Source organism: Onychostoma macrolepis, chromosome 17 (assembly GCF_012432095.1).
Source record: "Onychostoma macrolepis isolate SWU-2019 chromosome 17, ASM1243209v1, whole genome shotgun sequence".
NCBI classification, from domain to species: Eukaryota; Metazoa; Chordata; class Actinopteri; order Cypriniformes; family Cyprinidae; genus Onychostoma; species Onychostoma macrolepis.
Genome location: NC_081171.1, coordinates 19756699 through 19782301, shown reverse-complemented (window position 1 = coordinate 19782301; position 25603 = coordinate 19756699). Strand labels below are relative to the sequence as shown.

The 25603-nt window shown below is 35.7% G+C and overlaps 1 protein-coding gene across 1 annotated transcript in view; it reads left to right on the top strand.

The window, feature by feature from the left end:
- mboat2a (membrane bound O-acyltransferase domain containing 2a) overlaps nucleotides 1-25603 on the top strand; it is a 59901-nt gene that overhangs the window by 10211 nt on the left and 24087 nt on the right. Inside the window, exons 2-3 of the mRNA XM_058749365.1 lie at nucleotides 14082-14227; nucleotides 18280-18357. Of these exons, the coding sequence (XP_058605348.1) occupies nucleotides 14082-14227; nucleotides 18280-18357 (224 nt within the window). The remainder of the gene's footprint in view (nucleotides 1-14081; nucleotides 14228-18279; nucleotides 18358-25603) is intronic.

Sequence of the window (25603 nt, the reverse complement as noted above, 5' to 3'; positions counted from 1 at the left end):
AAGTCTCTCTTTCTCTTCTCAACGGATGTTCAAGCGAAGTCTGGCTGGAAAAGCCGCGTTTGATGTTCAACTATTGTGGAGCTATAGTTCCCGCCTCTGCTGCTCATTGTTTTCAGTCTCTCTCTCTCTCTCTCTCTCTCTCTGTGGATGAATTTTAGAAGGCAACCTGCTTCTGACTTCATTATTTTGTGCCCTTACCAAGTGAACCAATGAACAAAGTACCATTATTTTGGATGATGTAATTGGGAGATAATTGAAAATAAATTGAAATTGAAATTGAAAATAATTGAAATGCTAAATTTGGGAGATTGAAATGAAGACTTGCCTTCAGAAATTGAAATGTGCATATGTTCTTCTGTACTTGAATAAACGTTTCCAAACAGTTTTCAATGTAGATGTAAAATCTGTATCATTTAGAAAATATCATAAAATTGGGCAAGTTTACCGTTTAGCATCATTTTTGCAGTGGCCTGTTGATGTGATCATTTCCTCCTACTGTCCTCGTTGTACAGAATAGCCTGGAGAAAGGAAAAAAAAAATACAAATAAAAATGAAGGGTTTTTATATGTGGATGTTCAAGTTTGATTCATGTGCCATATGTCATTAAATTAGCATGAACTCCTGGTTTTGTTTTAGTAAAGCAAACCTGAGTGACTATAAATCGTAAATTTGAGGACTGAATAGAAATGAATATGGAAAATATCATGAATGATACTGAACTTGTCTCTTGGAGGTTAGCTTGAGCAAAGCTCTGGAGGAAATGTGGCTTATCTTGGGAACACTTCTGGCACACTAGCCTCTTATCTTTGCCTGCAAGTGAAGTTGGATTTGCTGCCTTGCTGGGACCTGTTTTAGAGATGGATTGCCAAGTGAATCCGTAAATACGGAAGAAATACATTCAGCCCAGGAGCAGAGATGAGGAGGCGTCTGCTGGCAGGCTGTTATATGTGCATTGGAGGTGTTAAAGTGTCACACAGGTGCGACATGAAGTACAGAGTAGATTCCCATGGGAAACGACAGGTGCCACACACAAATTTGGCAGGCCTGACACAGGCTTGTTCCTTGAAGCTGATTTCTGCATAATTCTTACCTTTTGACTTCCAATTTTTCTCAAAGTTCTCAAAATAGTGGCGCACACTATATTGGCAATATGGTATTGGCTCATAATAACTAGAAGTTTGCGTCATTGTTTTTAGCATTCTTTTTAATGCTTTGTGTGAGCTTGTTTCAATATGAATCATCTGCATTAACAATATGTAATTTTCCGTATTCATTGTTTCATGAATAATAAAACACATTAATATATTGAAGACTGTTGATGTGATGATTCTCACATTCCAGCTGCTCATTTTAATTGTTTACTTGGCAGATGGAGGTAATTTATTGCTGTTTATTCTGTGCCTCACATCATGAGCGTTGTATTAAAAGAAGTTTAACTTCTAAAAATGTTTCGAGACCATTAGTTCTGCAGCGCTCCAGTGTTTTTTTTTTTATCGCACATTAAACATCTGTCTTGTCAAATTTAATAAAATGTGTGACTGTATTTTGAGTGTTTTTATTGATTAATTATATATGAAATGATTACAAATGCAAAAAAACTAAAGCAAAACTGTATTTATTTAAGGTTATTGGATCTCACGCTGTTCGGTAATCCGTTATCATAAGTTCTATTTTTGATGCGTCCATATCTTTTATACTGTAATTATGTGTGTATGATTATGGTTTACTGAATGTCTGTGTTTGCTGATACAGATTATCATTGACGCACTGTGGATAAACTCTGACTTAAGACAGAGTGTGTCTGAAACAGTTTGTTTTCTCATTACCTATCTTCCTATTTATGATGTCTACTAAAACATGACGCAACTGTGCTGGAACCTGTGTGAGAAAGCGATAAAGTGCCCATATTTTAGTTTGGTTTGGGAATCCAGGGGCTCACTATGTTTTTTGGATTCAAATTAGACCAGTCTATGTTTTTATATCATTTAAAAAAATTATAACCAGTCTTGGAGAAAAAAAAATAGATGAATAACTTTTAAGACTTGTGTAAGTAGTTTATGCAATCAGCCGCAGGACTGGTTACTTGCTCCATAACTGGGCCCTGAAGTTCCTGTGAGGGTGATGGATGGGAGATTTAGATCTGTGTAAAATCATGCCTGTGTAGAAATATGTGTCTGACCTGTTACTGGCAGTCTCAAAAGAACAGCATTCCACAGTGCCACAGGAGCTGTCAGTGAAGTTTAACGTCCCTCCTCAGAGCCGATCTGCCTCCCTTTGGCGAAGTTGTGCTCTGTTGAGCAGTCGGTTGCTTGGATACCAAATTGTGAGGCCCAAACGGAGCAGTGACATGTAGTCAAATGGAACAAGTCTTGTTTACCCCCTGCTTTGTTAATGGAGCAGCTGCTCTATCGTAAAACATAAGCACATTTGAGACAGTTTTGCTGTAGGGTGTAGCAGTTAAAAAGAGTAGCTCAGCAAATAAAAGACATTTGTTTTAAAGTTTGGACATGCTGGGCTTCATGTCCTAGGAACTTTCCTTATATTTTTGAGTGTATGTTGTGAAGGGCCTCAAAAGAGAGAAAAAAAAAGACCAAGACTAATTGAATTTGTTTGGCCATGCTGCACTTTTGAATTTTTAGTTTGGTAAGTTTAGTTTTTTCTCTCTGCAGGTTGTGTTTGTTCATTCTTTTCAAAAGTATCTAGTGTATTAGTTCAAAAACACCTGCACAAAAAAACATGGTATTACAATATTTTTTGGACATACCATGATGAATTTTTTTCATAATGTTATAATGAATTTTTTTCTTATGTCTTTTCTTATTTTATGATAAATTGCTAAATAAATCTGTATATTATATTGTATTTGTGTGTACACACACACAGAAAACATGTGTTTAATTATATAATAAACATAAATAATAATGTGTAACTTTATGGAGTCAATTTAATGCCGCATATATATGCAAAAGAAAATAAAGTTTTGCAAAAGAAAATAAGTTTTGCAAAGAAAAATAAAGAATTGCAAAATAGATAAATAAAACAGAGCAAAAGCAATGATTTTGCAATACATATTTTCCATGGCCATATCTACTAATTTATTTGCAATGCAGCTTTTATTTTGCGTTTCAGTCAAGTTTGAGTTTGCGATACCGTTTTCCCTTTGCGCTTCACGTTTCTGCGCGTCTCACTTTGTGGCGCTGTTTTGACATGGGGGTGGAGTCAGGGGACGGGGGCGTGTCCAACAGGCCTGGGCATGCCTGATCCAGGCACCGTCATTGAGCAGAGGCATGCGGGCGGATCATTTCCTTTTATTCACTAGCTTTAAAACATGCACGCTTTCATTTTATTAACAAATGTATATGTGTATTAGCAGCGTTTGCTCAAGTTAAAGAAGTTGTTAATATGAACATCTGCTGTTTATTTCTCTCAATGTGTGCACACTTTTATAGCATTAAAATGTGTACTGTTTCATTTGGTTAACTAAATGTGCATTAATAGTGCTTGTTTAAAATCTCTTAACCTGTGCACAGCGCTCTTTGTTTACATTAGTTCAGAGTTACTGCTAGTTTTAATGTAAAAGAATGCAATTAACTTCACAAACTATACATTAAAAAGGTCTAAGACTCAAGCTTCATATCCATCTCGACTTTGTTTTTCATTTACATAACTCCTGGCATAAATTAAGAAATGACTGGCACTGGAAGTTTAAAAAAAAAAAATGAAGCTTGAGTCTTTTGGTTTAAATTTCGTGGCCACGAGATATTAATGGGTAAACAAACCAGCGTGACCATAGCAACCTGGGATTATCAGAGATGTATTTATTAATATTTTATTTTTAATTAAGAAATTATAAAAAATAAAAAAAATAATAGATTATTAAATTATTATATTAACACCACCACGGGTAATTTTACCCATGGCTGTTTTTCAAATAGGCTACATAATATATTTTCAATTAAAAATATCCAAGTCTTACATTCATTGACTTTTACTAAAATTGTGTTATTTACAATCCCTGTTTATTGTTAAAAAATTGTTTAGATAAAACCAGAACAAAAATGGGGCATTTATACCTATAAGCGCCATCAAGACAAATTTACGCATAATTCCTGTCATCAAGTTCAAATGAAGATGTTTTAGATGTTTATTCCTCTACTCATAAATGTTCAAACTTTGGATTAAATATTAATTTGTGTTTGCAATTTTTATCATTTATGGTTCGCTACTGTGTTGCTTATTTTTCCTGAAAAAAATCTGAACTATGATGTAATGAATAAAACAATTTTATGATTACCCCAAGTTTATTGGTGTTGTTTTCTTATTCAAATGATAAATTATATAACTAAACAAATTAATTAATTAGGTGAAACTGTGCACTTGAATTTGTCATTGTACATCTTTTGCAATGTGGTGAATTAGTATTGCTTATAATAGTCTATTTAGGGTGTTTTAGTCATTTAAATAACATGGGTTATCTTGAAACATTTTATTAGCTATAATATTACAACACCCAAATATGTATTTATTTCCTCGTAATTCTCGTTGTCATTGCAGACTGGTTTATATTCATCATTAAGAAAAGTGATTAGTGTAACCTGCTTAAAAATAGCTGTGACCTTAAAACAACAGGACAAAAACATAGCTGATGACTAAAAATAATAATTTTATGACTCTAGACATTGTGAAGACAGTGGCATAATACAGTGACATACTACGTTTTTAGCCATATCAAAACAGTAGTCATGGCATGGGTAAATCTGACCCGCTGGCGCTTTTAGGTATACAGCGACCTCTGGTGGTTGAAGTGTTAACCATAGGCTACGTGCTGGACTGTATCGCGATGTAGACAACATTGAATTAAGTTTATTATGAATAAATGTTACATAAAGTATAATAAAATAGGCCGACAAGAAAACATTTTTATCCATCCCACAAGTCTTGTAAGTCCATGTATTTTATTAGTATTAGTAATATTTGTATATTTGTTGTTATGTATTTGATTTATTTTCCCTTCATTTCGATCTCTTAACGTTCAGGGCTGTATAATAATAATAATAATAATAGCCTAATATACACATATATTACATAAAAAGACACGATCAACGGACTGTGGGATGGATAAATATATTTGATCAGTCTCTGATAATCCCAGGTTGCTATGGTCACGCGGGTTTGTTTATGCATGATTAAACTCATGGCCATGACATACAGTATTATCATGTTCCCACGACTTAATATCTCGTGGCCAAGACAAAACTAAACCAAAAAGACTCAAGCTTAATTTTTTTTTTAAACTTCCAGTGCCAGTCATTTCTTAATTTATGCCAGGAGTTATGTAAATGAAAAACGAAGTCGAGATGGATATGAAGCTTGAGTCTTAGACCTTTTTAATGATGTATAGTTTGTGAAGTTAATTGCATTCTTTTACATTAAAACTAGCAGTAACTCTGAACTAATGTAAACAAAGAGCGCTGTGCACAGGTTAAGAGATTTTAAACAAGCACTATTAATGCACATTTAGTTAACCAAATGAAACTTCTTTTTGCAATACTTCATTTTCTTTTGCAATTCTTTATTTTTCTTTGCAAAACTTATTTTCTTTTGCAAAACTTTATTTTCTTTTGCATATATATGCGGCATTAAATTGACTCCATATAACTTTATTCTTTGTATGTGTTTTTTTTAAAACATGTTACTTGCGATAATAGCTAAGAAATGTGCTTGTTTTGCCACTATTTTGTTAGATTGTTAGTATCTCAACCCATAACTCAAAATGTTCAATTCAGATTAAATATTTGGTGCTGCTTTTTATTTTTATTTCTTATTTTGAATGTAAAAAGTTCCACCCGTATTTACTTTTTTTTTTTTTTTTTTCTCGCAACAATAGAGCATTCTTCCTATTCCATTCCTTATTTTGTTGTGATTCTGTGCAATATTCTATTTGAAGTTCAGAGCTCTAGGAAAAACAGAGGAAGGATCAGTGTCTTGCATTTCTTTCGTCTTTGCCAGGAATCTCTGCCAAGGCTCTTTGTCATCGTTAAACCTGACTGGCAGTGCCACAGATAGCTTAATTGCTCTAGGTTTAGTATCGCTTATTGCAATGATATTGATTACTATTTGAGTGCTTTGAAGTAATTGTGTGTCTTCCTTTTTAACTGAAGTGCTCAAATGAGTGCCTAACCTCTGTTGTTATGCTATACCAGTAATATATTACGTTCCCATGATGAATTATAGAAGTGAGCCTCTTTCTGCAGTATTCATTTACTTTGAGGACTCCTGTACCCAACATGCAGCATGTTTTATTGGTTGTGACACATTTTCTGAGCTGGTGTCCATGCAACAAACTTAATTCTACAGATTATTTACACACATTCCCTGTAGCCTATATTTTGAGTTGACCTGTTTTAAGGCTTGTTAACTTACTGCTATGGTGAAATTGTGTATGATTAAACTTGGACGTATGTCTCTAGTGAGCCAAAAATGTGCTCACATTTGAGGCTCTGAGGGATCGAGAGGGCCATCTGTAGGAATGGCCCTCTAAGCCCATTGGAATTAGCTATTTTAAGCCTTCAGTTTTAGGGCCATCACATAAATGGTGAATAGACTTTAGTCAGCCTACGCCTTATTTAATAACTCGAAAAACCAAAATTGGGCTGTTGTATCAAGTCTGAAGCAGGTATGACAGGATAATGCAACAACCATTAAAACGCTTCCATAAAAGTCTGTGTAAAAGGCTGTCAAGCTTCTTCAGCCTACCGAAATTGAACGCCATTCAAAATATTGATGCTAATTTTCTTGTCAAATCTTTATGTCTCCTATTCAAACATTGGCTGGTGTTAGATTTGTCAGAATGAAAATGGAAAATTCAACTGTAACCAGCTTCTGCTGGTTCAAGCTGGTTTAAAGCGGTTAATCAGTTGTTGGGACCCAGGTCGATTCATCTTGGTGGAGCTGGTAGACCACCATGCCTATGTTGGGGATCTGGTTGAGCTGGTTAGCCCTGTTTCAAACCATATCCTGACCTAGTTGACTGGCATGACTTCTTTTTTTCCACCGAGTTCAATGTATTGTTTCCTTTTAAGATATGTTTTTCTTTTCTGAGTGATACCACAGGACCTACACGCACCTGATGCTATTTTTAGCCTCAGAGTCTGTGCTACATGATTATTCATTATAACTACCTGAGCGTAGCCAAGGATACTGACTGTAAACATGACTTGCCGGTCAATTTTCCGTTTCATTGACCAGAGAGGCTTTATAAAAACTCCGGTCATGCCTCCTCGTCACTATATTTGTCATCCTTCTGTTTTTTAAATGATTGTTGGTGTTGGCTACAAGGCTACTGGGAGGTTTACAGTACACGCTAAAGCTGTTCATATTTCAATGAATATAGATAAGCTTTTTAACAATAGACTATGAAAATGAAGACAATAGAAGTACTGTATACAAATCTATGTAGAGTTACTTAAATACTGGTTTATTCACTTAATATGACCATTTAACATGACATCAGTATGTGGTCTGTGGTATTTTGATAGAAATGTTGAAGATTCATACTAAATTGTTAATTGTAGAACTTATTTGTACTACTATGGTAGTTTCTTCATTTGGTTATATGACTGTAATTAACCATGTAAATGCCTAACCAACCATGTTAGGAGGATAGTTTGAGACCCAAGATGGCCTTTGAGCCCAGCCAGGTTCCTACCAGCTGGTATTCCAACTTGCCAACCATCTAAATCAGTGGTTCTCAACCTTTTTGACTCCAGTGCCCACTTTTGTCCAAGAAAATATTCAAAGGCGATCTCATATACATACCTCTGGTACTTGTCTTGTAATAAAAATAATAAATAAACTCAAAAATAGTGTTTTTATCAGAATTTACCCCATTTGCCTGCAGGGAAGCATTGGCAATGATGTGGAAGAGAAGGATATTTACACCAACATGAAGGATTTTGAATTGAGGAGTCGTGGACCAGTTTAAACCCTCATGTATATGTGTGTGTCTTTGTATACATTTCCTGTACCTATATTTTGCATGTTTGTTGACATTTCCAGTTTGATTACCCAGCTCCTAATGGTGTCACTTTTAGAAACCCATATTTGAACTTTAGTTCAATTTGATCTTAGTACTCGTCCTTCATGTTAGTACACATTTCCCCTCAAACATAAATGCTGGTTTACATTTTACTGAGATATTTACACAGCACACAGTGGCCAGGTTAATATTGACCCTTAATAAATCATTCCCTGTTTCTCTTTCTTCCCAAATGTCCCTTTCCTCATATATTTTTTTTCTCTCAGCTGAATGGCTGGAGGTGTCTGTGGAAACTAAGCCAGATGGCTGGCTGCAAAGAGAGATGGTTTAGAGCCACAGGGGGACAAAATCTGTCATCACTGTCTCTGTGTCCTTACTGCTATTCAGACTGGTAATCAGAAGTGCCCTCAAAACAAGAGTATTTGTGTGGTCTAGATGTTTATAAAAAAAACAGAACACTTCAGTATAGGGACCAGTTCTCACTATTAACTAGTTGCTTATTACATTTACATTTAGTCATTTTGCAGATTATTAGCATGATATTTTATTAGCATGCCTATTATTAACATATTGGCTGTTTATTAGTACTTATAAAAGCACATATTCTGCGTGACAATATTCTACATCTCTAATTCTACCCAATACCTAAACTTAACACTTACCAAATGTTTTCCGAAAGTACTGTTATTATAGATCAAACTTTTTAATTAGGAGTGAGAACAGATGAAAATGTGGTAGGCTAAATGTGAGGTATTGCTTTGAGGTGATGCTCATTTGCATGGTTTAGGAAACACTGTCCATGTGTGTGTCACCTAATCGAATGCTATAACTTGAGTACTGACTTGTTTTTGTTTTAACTACCTGGTTGGTAAAACTTCAGAAAGATTGTCTTCCAAGCATTGCTCTGTTTTCAAACTGTGTGAATCCTAGTGCAAGGATAGGTTATGTTTAATTAGGGTTTAATGTCCCAGATTAATTGAGTGTAATTCTGTGGTTTTTTTAATGGCTCTAAAGTGACCACAAGTGCCGGTCGATGTCAGGTCACCCGTGAAAGAGCTCTTAGAGATACAACAATAGAGAAACGGCACAGGGGCATCATCTCCATAAATCTGCCTGACCACAATTACTTACAGTTGTGCGTGTGTGTGCGACAGATTTATCCTGCCAATAACAATGCTTCCTGTGATGCAGAAAGCGTGGGGGATACAAAGAAGAAGCCTATGAGCTATTGTTTATGGCCCACTGTTGACCTGCTTATGCAGAATGGGAAACAATGGCTGCCTCTGTACAGTATAGTCGCCTGTAATGTTAAGGAGATGCGCAAGGTTTCTTGTCGAGGCAGGACACGTTTCCAGCAGTTGAAACATCTCAATCTGCGAGATCCAAAATGAAAGTGACAAGCACCTGAAGGGGACAGAGGAGATGAGAGGTGTCTCCAGGGAATGACAGAAATAGACCAGCGAAAACAAACCAAAAGCCTTCTGATTGAAGTTTCAGTAACTCTCCCCAAGGTTCTATGCTAAACGTAGAGCTATTGTCATCTCTCCAGCACATTTTCTGACATTTTATAACGGGGATCTGCATTTTTTCTGTACTAGGAATATGGGACAAGACATGATGGAATGACTTTAGTTGTCGTCCATGACTATCCTTTCCCCTATCTTCAATGCCTGAAAAATCATGATGTCTTGTCTAGCTAATCAAAAGAGTTTTTTATTTACAGCTGTGCTAAGCTAGAACTCTAAGCTGCAGCTATTTCACTTAAAAAAAATTAAAAAAATACAAAGAAATATTTGTTTTAACCTCTCATTTTTAGCTTCAGTGATAGATGTGATTTAAAAGGTTAAGCTAGGCTAAGCTGTTACCTTGTCAACCGAAAACATAAGGGAAATATTGATCTTTTTTAGCTTAGGTGGTATATAAAATATGTAATTTAAATTGTTAAATTGTTTAGAAGGGGAATTACAGTAAATGTTTATTTTAGTGCAGTCAAATGATTAATCGCATCCAAAATAGAAGTTTTTATTTACATAATATGTGTGTGTACTGTGTATATTTATTATGTGTATATATAAATACAAACACATGCATGTATATATTTAAGAAAAATGTTATTTATATATTACATATATTTATATGTAATATAAAATATAAGAATATGAATATATAAAGGTATAAACATGTAAATATTTTCAAAATATATATACTGTATGTGTGTATTTATATATACATAATATATGTGTGTGTACTTTGTATATTTATTATGTAAACAAACTTATTTTGGTTGTGATTAATCGCAATTAACCGTTTGACAGTACTAGTTTAAGTGTATATATATATATATATATATATATATATATACACACACATACATACATACGTACATACAGTGGGTACGGAAAGTATTCAGACCCCCTTAAATTTTTCACTCTTTGTTATATTGCAGCCATTTGCTAAAATCATTTAAGTTCATTTTTTTTCCTCATTAATGTACACACAGCACCCCATATTGACAGAAAAACACAGAATTATTAAAAAAGAAAAACTGAAATATCACATGGTCCTAAGTATTCAGACCCTTTGCTGTGACACTCATATATTTAACTCAGGTGCTGTCCATTTCTTCTGATCATCCTTGAGATGGTTCTACACCTTCATTTGAGTCCAGCTGTGTTTGATTATACTGATTGGACTTGATTAGGAAAGCCACACACCTGTCTATATAAGACCTTACAGCTCACAGTGCATGTCAGAGCAAATGAGAATCATGAGGTCAAAGGAACTGCCTGAAGAGCTCAAAGACAGAGTTGTGGCAAGGCACAGATCTGGCCAAGGTTACAAAAAAAATTGTGCTGCACTTAAGGTTCCTAAGAGCACAGTGGCCTCCATAATCCTTAAATGGAAGATGTTTGGGACGACCAGAACCCTTCCTAGAGCTGGCCGTCCGCCAAACTGAGCTATCGGGGAGAAGAGCCTTGGTGAGAGAGGTAAAGAAGAACCCAAAGATCACTGTGGCTGAGCTCCAGAGATGCAGTCGGGAGATGGGAGAAAGTTGTAGAAAGTCAACCATCACTGCAGCCTCCACCAGTCGGGGCTTTATGGCAGAGTGGCCCGACGGAAGCCTCTCCTCAGTGCAAGACACATGAAAGCCCGCATGGAGTTTGCTAAAAACACCTGAATAAGATTCTCTGGTCTGATGAGACCAAGAGAACTTTTGGCCTTAATTCTAAGCGGTATGTGTGGAGAAAACCAGGCACTGCTCATCACCTGTCCAATACAGTCCCAACAGTGAAGCATGGTGGTGGCAGCATCATGCTGTGGGGGTGTTTTTCAGCTGCAGGTACAGGACGACTGGCTGCAATCGAGGGAAAGATGAATGCGGCCAAGTACAGGGATATCCTGGACGAAAACCTTCTCCAGAGTGCTCAGGACCTCAGACTGGGCCGAAGGTTTACCTTCCAACAAGACAATGACCCTAAGCACACAGCTAAAATAACGAAGGAGTGGCTTCACAACAACTCCGTGACTGTTCTTGAATGGCCCAGCCAGAGCCCTGACTTAAACCCAATTGAGCATCTCTGGAGAGACCTAAAAATGGCTGTCCACCAACGTTTACCATCCAACCTGACAGAACTGGAGAGGATCATCCTAAACTTTAAAAAAAAGTTTTTAAAGTCTTTATTTATTCCTTCCCTTGCTAGCTTGTACTTATTTGAACAATGGCTGAGATTTGGTTTTACGAGCACTTCCTCTGTCTGATTACCTCTTCAAGATGAATCGCTTTATGTATTCCCCAATTGTAAGTCGCTTTGGATAAAAGTGTCTGCAAAATGACTAAATGTAAGAAACGTCTGACCTCTGTGATTGCCAACAAGGGATTGCCAGTCATGTTTTGACTCATTAAAATGCAAATCAATTTATACCTTTTTTGAAATGCGTTTTTCTGGATTTTCTTATTTCTGTTCAAATAAACCTACCATTAAATTATAGACTGATCATTTCTTTGTCAGTGGGCAAACATACAAAATCAGCAGGGATCAAATATCACCCCACACACACACACACACACACACACTAGTTTCAGTGATGGAATGTGATGAGTCTAAAATAAAAAAAGAAACAAAAATAAGTAAATCCAGTCACGCTATTTTTCAAAATGCTTGTCTAGTCCGTCCATATTTCAAATACATTTGAGACAAGATGGGCTACGCTTATTGTAATGGACATGCTTTGTCCCTGTCATATAAAATGTAATGAGTGTACTAAACTAGAGTAAAATGAATGGAGAGTGAGAGATAAATAAAGCAGCACAGAGTCGGGAAGGCGGAGTTATTTTAAGCTGATGATTGATTGTTTCTTTGTTGAGCTGCAGCTCATTTGCATGGCAGCAGGCACATGAAGATGACCTCACTCTCACTTTATCTCTCACACACACACACACACACACACACACACACACACACACACACACACACACACACACTCACTCACTCTCACACACTCTCACACTCTCATTCTCTCTCAAGAGAGTCAGACAGAAGGCCACTGAGCAGCAGGAAGAAATGTAATGTGTCTGTGTTTCTCCCCAGCTGAGGGTATATTTCCAAATAGCATACCATACTACTCATACTATTTTTGCAATATATTTTCTGTGTGCATGCAAAACCTGTATGACCTTCTACATTCAGAAAATGTGCAATAGTGTGTCCCACAATGCAGTGCACTTGAACTGACCTCACATTTTGTGTAGTCAAATCTCCCTGAGTTATTATTATTTGCCAAAACAGGAGACTTTTTGTTCATACTTGCATAAAAACACTTAAGTACGGTGGCCCAGTAGTGCACAACACAACGAAATCTCCACAACAAAACGGAAACAAGCCACAACACAATGAAAACGAGCCACAACACAAGGAAATTAGCGCAACACAACAAAATTAGTCCTATGCATTGTGTTGTGGAGATTTCATTGTGTTGGGCACTAGGCCTACTTAAGGCCTACATACTGAAGTAAAATATTAATTAAATGTATCAATTTCCTATGTGACTACTGTTCATTTCTGAACTAAACATGCAATTTAATGTGAGGTCCTATGTCAACAGTGTAGCGTAGTACTTTTTTTTTTTTTTTTCTTGACTTGCCTTATAGCCTTATAGAAAGTATTGATATGCAATTTATTTAATCACCATATCTTTTTTTTTATGCTATGATAACCATTTTTAAATGGGTTATTATGGCATCCTGTATATTGTATAACAACAGTTGTTTTGCTCTCACAGTGGCATGTAAAATCTTATGCAAGTAAAATGTTCTGGAAATTAAAGGAAGGGTGAGATGATTCAACACAGCAGCCTACTGTACATACTTTATCAGATTAGCCTCAAAAAGTAAAGGAGACTGTAACATTCAGGTCCAGACATGACTTTGTACAGTAAACATTGACGTCAAGTAAAATAAAACACTTTTCATGGGTTTGTGAGCACAAGCCTCTGCTCTTATCACTTTGAATTTGTTTCACAAGGTGGTTGGGTGTGGACAACCTGGTTATTGCATGTATTTGTCATCCGTTATGATGCCCTCCCTTTGTTTAGTGTCATAAAACCCAAATGTATACAAGTTTCTGTTGCATCAGAGAATTCTTTGAAACCATTAATTTCAAAGGAAGCGGTGCCTCACAAAGGCTGAGGGGGTAATATGCATGGGATTGCAAAAGTGATTTATATGTTATATAGTGTATAAAAATGAATTTAATCAGAGTACACAGACTACACACAGCAGCTTTTGAATGGCAGTCAATTTTCTCTTCTCATCCTCTACTTTATCCTCATCGTAAAATGCATTTATCTTGTGTTAATGTCAGCAGTTTACATTCGGTGTTAAAGCCTTAATCCTGATGTACTGGAAGACTTACATTTGAAGATTACATGGAGATTAGTTTTTTGATTTTGAACCTTTCTAATTTATTTGGTTCTTAAGTTTTTAACTAATTGTTGACCTTTCCTCTTGATCAATGTAAAATTAACCTCCTGTCTCTCTCATTAGGTGAACTTTGTGGTATGCCAGCTCTTCGCCCTGGTCACGGCCTTCTGGTTCAGACTCTACTTGCACCCTAGCAAGACAAGTCCCTTCATCCGGCATGTAGTCGCCACCCTGCTGGGCTTCTATTTGGCCCTCTTCTGCTTTGGCTGGTGAGTGCTTGTCCGCTTCATCCCTCACATATCTCAGGTCTTCCATATTGATCCATAGCAGGATCATTGATGGCTGGTTAGCGAGCCATTCAATTTATAATGAGGCTGTGGAGTGCTGGCAGAAGACCAGAGTCTCCTCGGCAGCTGTGGTAACTAAGAAACGCAGTTTGTAAGCCTATATTTAGCGATACTTACCTGCTGCTTATTAGTTGATCTTGAATTGGAACATGTTATAACAAAAAAGCTGCACTGAGATGCACTGAAGTCGTTAGTTAATATATAACCTGTTATCAAATGTATACTCAGAGTTTTGATGTGATCTTTAATAGTTTAATGTTTTGGAATGGTTTCTTGGAATGGTTGATTCTGCCTACAATATGATGAACACAAAGTAGGATAAAAAAAAAAACATGGTGAGAGTAGTTTTTTTTTCCTGATTGTTAACAGTATTTTCTGAGTAATGGAGTGATAAATAAGAGAAATCCAAAAAATCCCCTCTGTAAATACATGTGACTGTCTATGTCAATAACATGAAACAAGAATTTTAAACCTGGCTTTATTCAGTGTTTTAATGTCTGTTCTGGATATGTATGCAAGTTAGAGCACATTTAATTAGATAATGTATTTATTTGCATATTTAAACAAAGCAATTTAGAAAACTGTAATACAAAACAGTTGTCTTATTGTACTATGATTAATCAACTTGGAAGTATGATGATGTCTATTAGCTATTATTTATTATGGGTAATGAAAGGTTCATATTTTGGTTTTGGGAGTCCCCAACAAAAGGTTGACATGCATGCAAGGTCAAAAAACACTTTCATTGTCTTATAATAAGCATTTATTTTTACCTTACTTGCTCAACGACTCCCAAACGGTTCGCTCAACGATTCATTTTTCCAAACCCCTCCTTTTGCGTGACGCTAATCTGCGGTGATTGGTCGATTGGTCTCATTTCCATTTCATCATGCCTGTAATTAATGCCTGATAAAGCAGTGTTTGTGAGCTCAGTTCTGCTTTGTGTACAGCGTTACCGGGGAAACCGCCATTTTTACCGCTCCAAAAGCAGCAACTAATGGCAAAGAATGAATTTGCATTTTCATTCAGTCCAACATGAAAAGTCCAACAAGTGGACGGGCAATATGCTAATGTTTCATGTTGTTGTCAACATGAAACGGCTTGGGATTTGTTTTAAAAATGACTCGTTTCAACAATTCAGAGTCGACTCTTTTTTTTGAGAGACAATTACTTTAAACACGGTGCATTTTCAGGTTTAAAACTTTGCAGGATGTGTTCATTCACTTTGAGCTGTGTTACACACTGCATGAAAGGTAATTTTCAAAAATCCATAAGAGGGGCACTTTAAAAATTTTACCGTGTTCACCTGTGGTGTCTTGCCTTAAAGGGATAGTTCACCCAAAAATAAAAAATGTACCCCATGATTTACTCACCCTCAAACAATTCTGGGTGTGTGTATGACTTTCTTCTTTCAGATGAATACAATTGGTGTTATCCAATATATATATAATGGATAACACCAAGATATATAATGGCAGAGAATTGTGGTCAAGATTTTGAAGCCCAAAAAAGTGCATCCATCCATCATAAAAAATGCTCAACATGGCTCAGGGGTGGTTAATAAAGGCCTTCTGAAGTCAATTGATACTTGTGTAAGACAAATATCCATATTTAAAACATTATAAGCCATAATGTCTAGCTTCCGCTAACTGTCATATGCGCGTTCACGAGAGAGTGGTGTTCCAGCGGTTTATATAGGACATAGGCATTAAAAGACTTTTCAACTTTTTTCATTTGTTTTTGTACTGATAAAATAATTTGCAATGACACATTTTATAATATAAAAAAAATGCTAAGTAAAAGCACTTTCACCAGTAGTCTCAGCTTTTCAACCTCTGTATGTGTTTCAACATTTCTAAATAAAATAAAAACAGACCAAATTACATAACTACACACATTGTTTTTTTTTGTCACAAGGTTGTCAAAATGTGATAAATTGTATCAGTAGGAGTCACGCTTAAGCTGACACTTTCTGAAAAACCTCTAACCAGACATAGCGGATGCTAATGTGTTATTTATGCCTTCTTGAATGCATTTACTGTAATACTACCAATTTGTGAGTGAAGTATCATCTATTACTACCAAATTAATTTAACGAATGTTGCCCATCTCAAAAATGTCTGCTCTATTTTTGTGGCAGTCGGTGAGGGGATTTCCTCTCAGCTGTTCTAATGTGATTTGCTATCATGGCATACTCAGAGAGTTTGCCTTTCTCTCTGCACCCCACTCTGTCCAGGAAAGACTTTACAGAGACATTTGTTTGCTCTCGGTCAACATCAAATCCAAATTTGCCTCATTTACTTTCAAAATGTGTGTTCCTGGTTTTACTGTGTGGGATTCATGAGCACATGTTTTTGGACAGAAAAAAAGCTTCATAATCTCTCATCAAAATGCAATAGCTTGCTCCACCCCACAAACAACTTTCCTTTTTGGCGTCACATAGGCAGTGCAGACATGGTTAAGATGGCTCTTTCACAATCCAAACTATTCCAGATGGATGAAATCTAGTCCCCCCACATCTTTCTCCTATTGGATGGTGTTGATTACAGTCTTTTATGAATAAGGTCTATTCCCTTTGTGGCAATTATCTGTTTGCAGCATGCTTTTTTGCAGTGTCTGAACATGGTAAGATGGTGTAAGTGCCCACAAATGCATTATTTTTGGATTTGCTAATGTCGTGGCAATCTTATGCAATATAGAAAATGCAAAGCCAGATATGCACTGAAAGCAAGCAGCATGAGATTTACAACACCTCCATTTGAATTCACAGAGTGTAGACACAATGTAAATAAGCAATTTAGTTACTGTCTTGATTGAGGTATGTATAAAGCAGCAACTCGGATGTGTAGTCTGCATAAAGATACAGCATATGTGTTGTCCAGCCATCCATTTTACTAACGGCTTGTCCTGCATAGGGTTTTGTACGGTGGCCGAGAGAGCTCAACGCGCTGCAAATAGAAAAACACCTGCAAATTAACTTCAATTTGCCAGCACACACGCTGCAAATACTCACAACACAACCAAACAAAGTAATACACTGCAAATAAAATTCTTTATTTGGTTGTGTTGTGAGCATTTGCAGCACCTGCTGTTAAACCGCTGGTGCTTTTTCTATTTGCATGTGTTTTCTGAAGTTGCAGCGCGTTGAGCTCTCTCGGCCACCGTAGTTTCAGGGATGCTGGAGTCTATCCCAGTGTCTATCCCAGTGGAAATACATGGATGGATGCTCAGTCCATCACGGCATATGTATTTTGTCTTTAAAAGTAAATTATTAAATGTTTAATTATACAATATAACTTTATACCCATATCCACTTGAAATTTGATCCAAATTTAGATTTAGATTATTTAATCTAGATTAAATATTGTTCAAATTAATTGATTTTTCTAGATTAGAATTTATTAAAAGTGACCCTAGTTAAAGAGTCATCCTTACATCTCTGCAAAATCAGACATTTTTATTTAATTATAAAGCGATGAAAGGTTATATTTGCCACTTTTGATTTATAATATAATATAATATAATATAATATAATATGACAAAATATATAATCATTACCAGTATATTATCTCATTAATATTCGGAAAATTAAGGTACTCTTATAGATTTTATTAATATTTTGAATTAGTTTTTATTTTTACATTTTATTTTATATTTTTTATTAATTTTATTTTATTTTTAAATATGTCTATATAATTTTTATTTATTATTTAGTATTAGTTTTAAGTTAACTATAATAACCCTGAGCATGATTACAGTATTAAGAGAATTCACTGAGGATCAATGAGGATTTTTGTTATATACATGCAACCATAGTTGGAAAATAAAAACTTTTGTACCTTAACATTATGGAATCTTATCTTATTCAGCAACACGTTTCTCTCCTGTTCGAAATGAGTCTTATTTCACAGTTTAATAAATGTATTTATATGCTCCTTTCATTGGTTTCCTCTTCTCCTTGTGCTTCATTTCAGGTATGCCTTACACTTTCTGGTACAGAGCGGTCTTGCTTACGGCGTTATGATCTTCACAGGGGTGGAACACATGCACAAGTGAGTACTGACCTCCCAGTCCTCCCCACCATCAATCCGCCCTGCTTCCAGTAACAAGAACAACCTTATGTCAAATCAAAAATGTGTTATGACATTTGAACATGCTCCAGAATTCTCAAAAATCAACTGCCATCCAGTTCACCATATATTATTCATCTAGCCCTACAATTGGCTTGTTGAATATTAATCCATACCGCTCTCACCCATCCGTTTCATTCTTATCGGTAAACAGCTCCGGGGAATGAGGGAGCGTCTGTTTTCATCATTGCTCCCATAAGTTTCATGCTGAGTGACGGCTCCCTCTGATCTGGGGTCAGATGAATGGATGTGCTGGACCATGTGGTGTTCACTGCTGCTTGGGGCAGCACCAAAAATAACCAGTGCTCAATAGTGATTGCTATTCAAACCAACAACCTACACGAGTGCATACTAACACAGAATGAAAAACATTTTCATTATATACGGTAGATTTCCAGAGATTTAGATAAGTGTAGGTCTTCTGTGCTGAGTCACCTGTCCTTGGCACATGCATCAGAAGTCCTGCCAGCGTGGTTTGTGAACTTCGACTAGTTGAAAAAGTTACATTGATAAGTTGACCGTCGGCCTCCTGCCGTAATTATCAGACAAGGAGTTTTGACTCCATGTGTACTAAACAGAGCATGTGTAGTGTGGGGAAGAATATTGTACGCTTACCATCTCACGTTTCAACATATTGTTTAATGCTTATGTAGAATTAATGTTTAAAACCACTAGTATTTTAATAACACGGTTAAATGTTAAACCATAATCTTTAGAAAATCTCATACTGTTCATTATGTGGTGCTTAAATTCACTTGTAGAATTTTTTTTGGTTGTTTCCTTTTTTATTTAAACGTAGTATAGAATTTTAATATCTGTCATGGTGTCATACGAAAAAAAAAAAAAAAAACATGACATACTGTTTGTAGTTTATACAATAAAAGCTCTGATTGCCCGTGGGCGGGCAAAAGAGCTACGTCATTATATTTAAACCTATTTTTTTTATGTTTCTGGAGATACTATCACCCCATATATAGTATCATTTAAAATCTTAAAACCTCATCTTTACACAGAATATAATGATATTTGTGTATATGGAACACAAATAATGAATATAAAGCTTTAAAAAACAATCGTCACAAAATAGCTCCTCCCCCAAAATGGCGATGCAGAAATGTAAATATGAATATATATATTTTATGTACCTCACAAAACAGAAAAATCATACATCAAAAGAAAGCTCTCATTCTCAGAAATGTGACACTGTCGTTTGTTTTATTGTTTTAACATCATAATTCACATTATCTCCATAAGAATCGGGCAGTAAAATATGATTTCTGTGAAAAAACAAAGACAAACGTCTCATTTCTGCTTCGATTACAGGTGCTCTAAGCTAAAATCAGCCACAAACACTATATCATCTTTACCCTAGGATGTTTTCTTTCAAATGAGCCCATTTGTACTTTTCTGTGAGCTCCTCTTGGTAAATAATCCACTGTTATGTCGCGGATGTCCAGAACACAAAACGCGCTCGACGGGAGAAACTCGCGATCTACACATCATCATCAAAGCGTGCAAGGGTCCTCTAATCATGACGATTATATACATAATCAGGCACGTGTTCAAAGCTGAGGTTGTCCGCTCTCCAATCACATGTCAATCATTTATCTAGTAGTCCAATCACATGCTGAATCAGCCAATGAATCCATGAATGAATCAGTGGAGTAGGTGGGCGGGATCACGACCGGTTTGTTGTTGATGATAGGCGATTAGATAGTAGTGCATGACAAGTGACGGAGACGACTGACAGAAAATTTGTAGATATATTTGTATTTTTCGAGCGTTTTGATTAAAAAATGGCATCTGGAGAGGGAAAAGCAGCTAAAAAGGTGTTCTCTTGCGTCGAAGCAATATTAGAAGAGCTTGAAAGAGAAAGTGACGCTGGATCGTGTAGCGAACAATGTTACTTGGTCTCATTCCTTTATGCCATTTTGCGTTTCTCAGATACAAAGATTAAACCTGAATGTAAATGAAGAAAATCAATCGATAATTAAGTAAAGTGCTTTAGTATGTATTAAAAGTAGGATTTTTGGGGTAATATTAGTAAAAAAAAAAAAAAAAATTGCATTTGAGCATTAGAAAAATCCAAAGGACACATATATGCACTAAAAATGACACTTTGCCTCCCTTCGGTTATATTTGAATAACTCTTGTTCAGAATGTGATAGAGAAAAAATCTTTTTTTCTGGTGGATACTGGCACATAGTGTAGTCAAACAATATAATCAGCAGGTCCCCAGAGCAAACAGAACCTGAATCACAGATTTTCAAAGACAGGATTCTAAAAATAAAATAAACAAAAAGGCCTATTTTTTTATGTTTATCGTAATATTTTAAAAGCAAACAATGCTATTTATGACGTTTTGCAATCTGATTTAGTAAATTTGAAGGGTTTCCTTTACAATGACACTAGCTTTTTAAATTCCCTACACTGTATGTGTCTAGGGTGAATATTTAAACTTGGGTGTGTTAAATTCAGGCGGAATTCCAAAATATGCCTTAGAGTGGAAGAGGCTAACAACCTACAAATAAAAACTTGTTAATTGGTTAAATAAGTTATCTTAACATATATAGTGGAAAATGGTAAAAACATGGCATTATATGTAATTTTACTGTAAAATAATATCATATTTATGGTTTTTGTAAGTAAAAACTATGAATTACCTTATAATTGAAAAAAAAACGTCCCTGCATGGCATATCACATATTATTTGATTTGGCGTAAATAAATAATTTAGTTTCTTCTTATTTTTGTTGTCATGTACATTTGTTAGTTCATGTTTATTGCATTATTTTAGTTTGACGTGTTACCTTGATGGTGTTTTGTGTTCGAATCTTTTTAATGTAGAAATCTTTGATTTTGACAGTTCAGATATGAAGATATTAACATTTATATAATTTAACGAAATATAAATTATAAGTTGTACAGGCAGCAATAAGATGCTCCTGATTGGATTCTGATGTTTTAGTTTTTTTTTTTTTTAAATCTAATGGATTGAACCCAGAATGTTCCTTTAACCTACTGGACTGATTATATAACTACTGATTATTAAACAAACTAGACTTTGAAACAACACTTTTTGTACTATGACCTGTCTGTCACATTCAATATGAAGCTTTCACAGTAATCCGTAGTTTGCACTGATTATTAAGAAATAAGTCTTTCTCTTTGCTGATTGTTGTTCTGTAAGAAAGTAAAGAGCAGCAACTTCTATAGTGTTTAAGATTGACAAGAAGAACTTGTGCAGGAGTCCTGTAGGTTGACAGAGATATAGACTGGCCCGGTTCCCTGCAGTGAACACAGAGAGCGCATTAGGGATGCAGTGCTACAAAACAGACCTTTTGAAACTTCAGGAGACGATCAGTTGGTAATAGAGTGATGCCATGCTCCACTGCTCAGGGGAGATGGGAGGGCAAAGCAAAGGATGGAGGGAAATTGAAAAACAGGGGCGGAAAACCGATGGAGAATGCAAGATGTGTGTGTTTGCAGAAAGGGCATAAGGATCTCTTTTGAGAGGCTCACATTACTTAACTGGTTTATTACCTGGAGACTGCCAATAGATTAGCTGCTGAAGTGATAATGCAATCACTTCATTATACAAAAAACTGAATATTTTGTCCTTTTTCTGGCCTTATAGCCAACATTGAACGCTTGGATTCATATTAACTTTTTGGCTGTACTGTTGCAGCAGTAACTTTTACTGTATTATCAGTTCATGGAAATTTACTATGGAATTATTTATTTTATTTTTTAAAGAAATTAATACTTTTTCCAGTAAGGATGCATTCAATTAATCAAAAGTGACAGTAGAGACTTTTATAATGTTAAAAAAAAGTTTCATTTGAAATTAATGCTGTTTTTTTTTTTTTTCTGTTCATCAAAGAACATTGGAAAAAAAAAAAAGGTATCCTGGTTTCCCCAAAAGTAATAATCAGCACAACTGTTTTCAAATTGATAATAATAAGAAATGTTTTTCGGGATATGCATCAGCACTGGAATACAATACATTTAAAATATGTTATGTAAAACAGAAATACTTTTTTTTTTTTTTAAATTGTGGTATTTCACAGTATTTACTATTTTACCGTAATTTGATGAAATGAATGCAATCTTGGTAAACAAACAAAAAAACCCATAAAAACAATCTTACAAACCGCAAAGTTTTCAATGATACTGTATTGGGCAGGATTTGATTGATGCATTCCAATGGTAACATTAATATTACCATAACCGTTATTATATCAACTAAATTAATTTACTTGTTATATTGGCATAATTTTAAAAAGACTGTGATACCTACAACTGTAGCGTAAAACAACAATACCTAAATGATTATTTGACTACCATTTAGCATATATCAATAAATGATGTGACATGAACGGAAAGTTTTTTTTGAAAATGTATAAATTTTTTAAAAGATAAAGAGGACAGTTATTCTTAAATAAGATGAGGAATTAAAGCAAATAAGGTCATTTTGATGCTCAGAAATCAGTGACTGTTTTCAATGAGAGTCTACAATTTTTAGGTGACATGAGTGACAGTGTTGGTTTCAGCAGAGTTTGCTGCGTAGTAACATGGAGAAGGCCTATAAGATAGCAGACAGTGACGTTCACGTGATCTGTCTCCTGATAGAGCTGGAAACTGCAGTCCATAAACTCATTCTAACTTTAAAGCACATTAAGCAACTTGGTGAACCTTCAGCGATTCAATTACTGTAGGCGTGAATGTACCTTTAGAGCTCTTATGGATGTATATTTCTTGACAGCTTGTTTCTGCGAGCATCACTGTGAAGTTCAGAAAACTTCAAGACTCTATACAGATGAAATGGAGTATGGTAAACCTTCACACAGAGGTCTTGCTTTCAAATTCAGCCCCATGTGAAATTCCTGAAATCATACAACATAGAGTGCCATTAACTTCTGCTCTGAGAGTTAAATAGATTTGGTGGAAGGTTGTCCTCTCAGGTCTTGTTCTATCTCACAATGGTGTGATTGTCCCCCATTTCATTAGAAATGACACTTTTATGGTGTGATTTATTGCTTTAATATGTTTCCACTCAGGCATGTGAGAGAAGGGTTTTATGGTGTAGACGAGACCCCATCTAACAGCTGCTGATAACACCTCACCTCTGTGTCTCACCTTTATAAATTATCATCCTGAGACTGTGTGGTGGTTATTGCCAAATGAAAGTAGAACCAGGAATGTGTGTGTGTGTGTGTGTGTGTGTGTGTGTGTGTGAGTGTGTGAGTGAGAGAGAGCGCGAGCTGACCTCATCATGGGTCACTGGAGCTCTTGTCTGTCTTATTAGAGATGAATAGTGTAAATGTGTATTTATAGAAGGGCTACTGTAGTGTGTGAGTCCTTGAAAAGCACAATATCAGCTTATGCGCTCTAGCAAAGACATTATAGAAAAAGGGATGGATTTATTATAGATTTTCTGTGTAAATATATTTAATGTTTTTTTTTTTTTTTCAATTAAATAATTAATCGTTCATCTTCTGAACACAAATGCCATAGTCAGAAAGGGAACTACCACGTTCAAGGCTCAGAAAGGTAGTAAGGATATCGTAAAATAGTCCACGTGACGAAATTGTTTAATAAAGTTGTTATTTTTGAATTCTTTGCGCACAAAAAGTATTCTCGTAGCTTCATAACATTACGGTTGAACCAGTGATGTTACATGGGCTATTTTAACAATGTACTTACTATCTTTCTGGGCCTTTAATGTGGTAGTTGCGTTGCTGTCTATGCAGAGTCGGAAAGCTCTCGGATTTCATCAAAAATATCTTCATTTGTGTTCCGAAGATCAATGAAGGTCTTACGAGTTTGGAACAATGACAGAATTTTCATTTTTGGTTGAACTATCCCTTTAACATCCTGACCATTCTTTCGCACATGTCAAAACCACCTTAAGGGAAACTTTGTAGATTTTTCTTCCCTGAAATTTGTTGTTTCAGTCACTCATTTCTGATGTGATACTTTAAAATGTGTGTTAAACAGGGTGATGGAAACATCATTCAAGTATGCATAATTTGAAAAGCCACTTACATTTCCATTTTTAGTATAATTAGATTTGGGATGCATAAGTTCCCTTTAAGTAAACTGACTGACCCCGCTACCATTCTGCATCACAGTCCATCTCCTAACTGTACAATGTTCCTTGTGCAACCAGAAAACAGCCTCCACACAATCATCCTACAGAGCGCTGGAACAGTAGAAGGTCTTCATAGTTTACACAGTACTCACAGGCCTGATGAAGGGCCTAGTGTTGGGTCTGAGCAGGCACTGCCTCTGAATACTATGAGTGGGACTGTAGACATGTTAAACCAGCTTTGTTAGAGGAAAAGACAGAAACTAGAATGCCAAGAATTTGCCCACTGTTGCCTAGTGGGGAATCGGGGGCCTTGGCTATATGAGTCTGACATACCAAACGTTGTGCAGCTGTGTGCAACTGATAGTGGGAGAAGATTCAAAGGCTTTTGCCTCATCTGCCGTGTTGAAATTCAGTGTGTCTTTGATAACTTTTAGTGGCTGTTATATTCCTTTTGATGGTTAATATACTGAATAAAAGAGCGATCCTTATTGGATTGTGGGAGGAAGTTAATAAGCTGAGTTGAAATTGTGGCTTGAATCTGATAGTGTTGTTCTAACATGCCGCTTTAGGCAGCGATGGTACAGAGCAGCCTTGATCACTCTCTCTCCACTCACAAATTTGTTGTAGTATGCAAATAGCTTGCATGAATTATCGTGTATAATATCAAATATCAAATGTGAGTGGTTTCCTGCAAAGTGGGGGCTCTGGCGATTTTTAAGATAGGTGGCGCCTCTTGATAAATGTTTGTGGGGATAATTCTTCTTGCATTTAAATTAACTAAAAACAACAACTAAAAAAACAAAACAAAAAGAGAGATAATATTCTATTGAAATGTTTTTTGTTTAAATAATTTATTATTTGACTAGTTTTTCTGCTCTCTTTTAATGAATTCAAGTAAACTCTAAAAATACATAATTGAATAATACGAAATATTTGTACATTTTGATATGTAGTGAATTTGATGCTTGCTGCATATTGCATGCATGTGTATATACTGTGTATATACTTATTTTATTTACTTATTAATGCTTATTTATTTAAAAGTCAAGAAAGACATGTTAAAATTACTTTGGG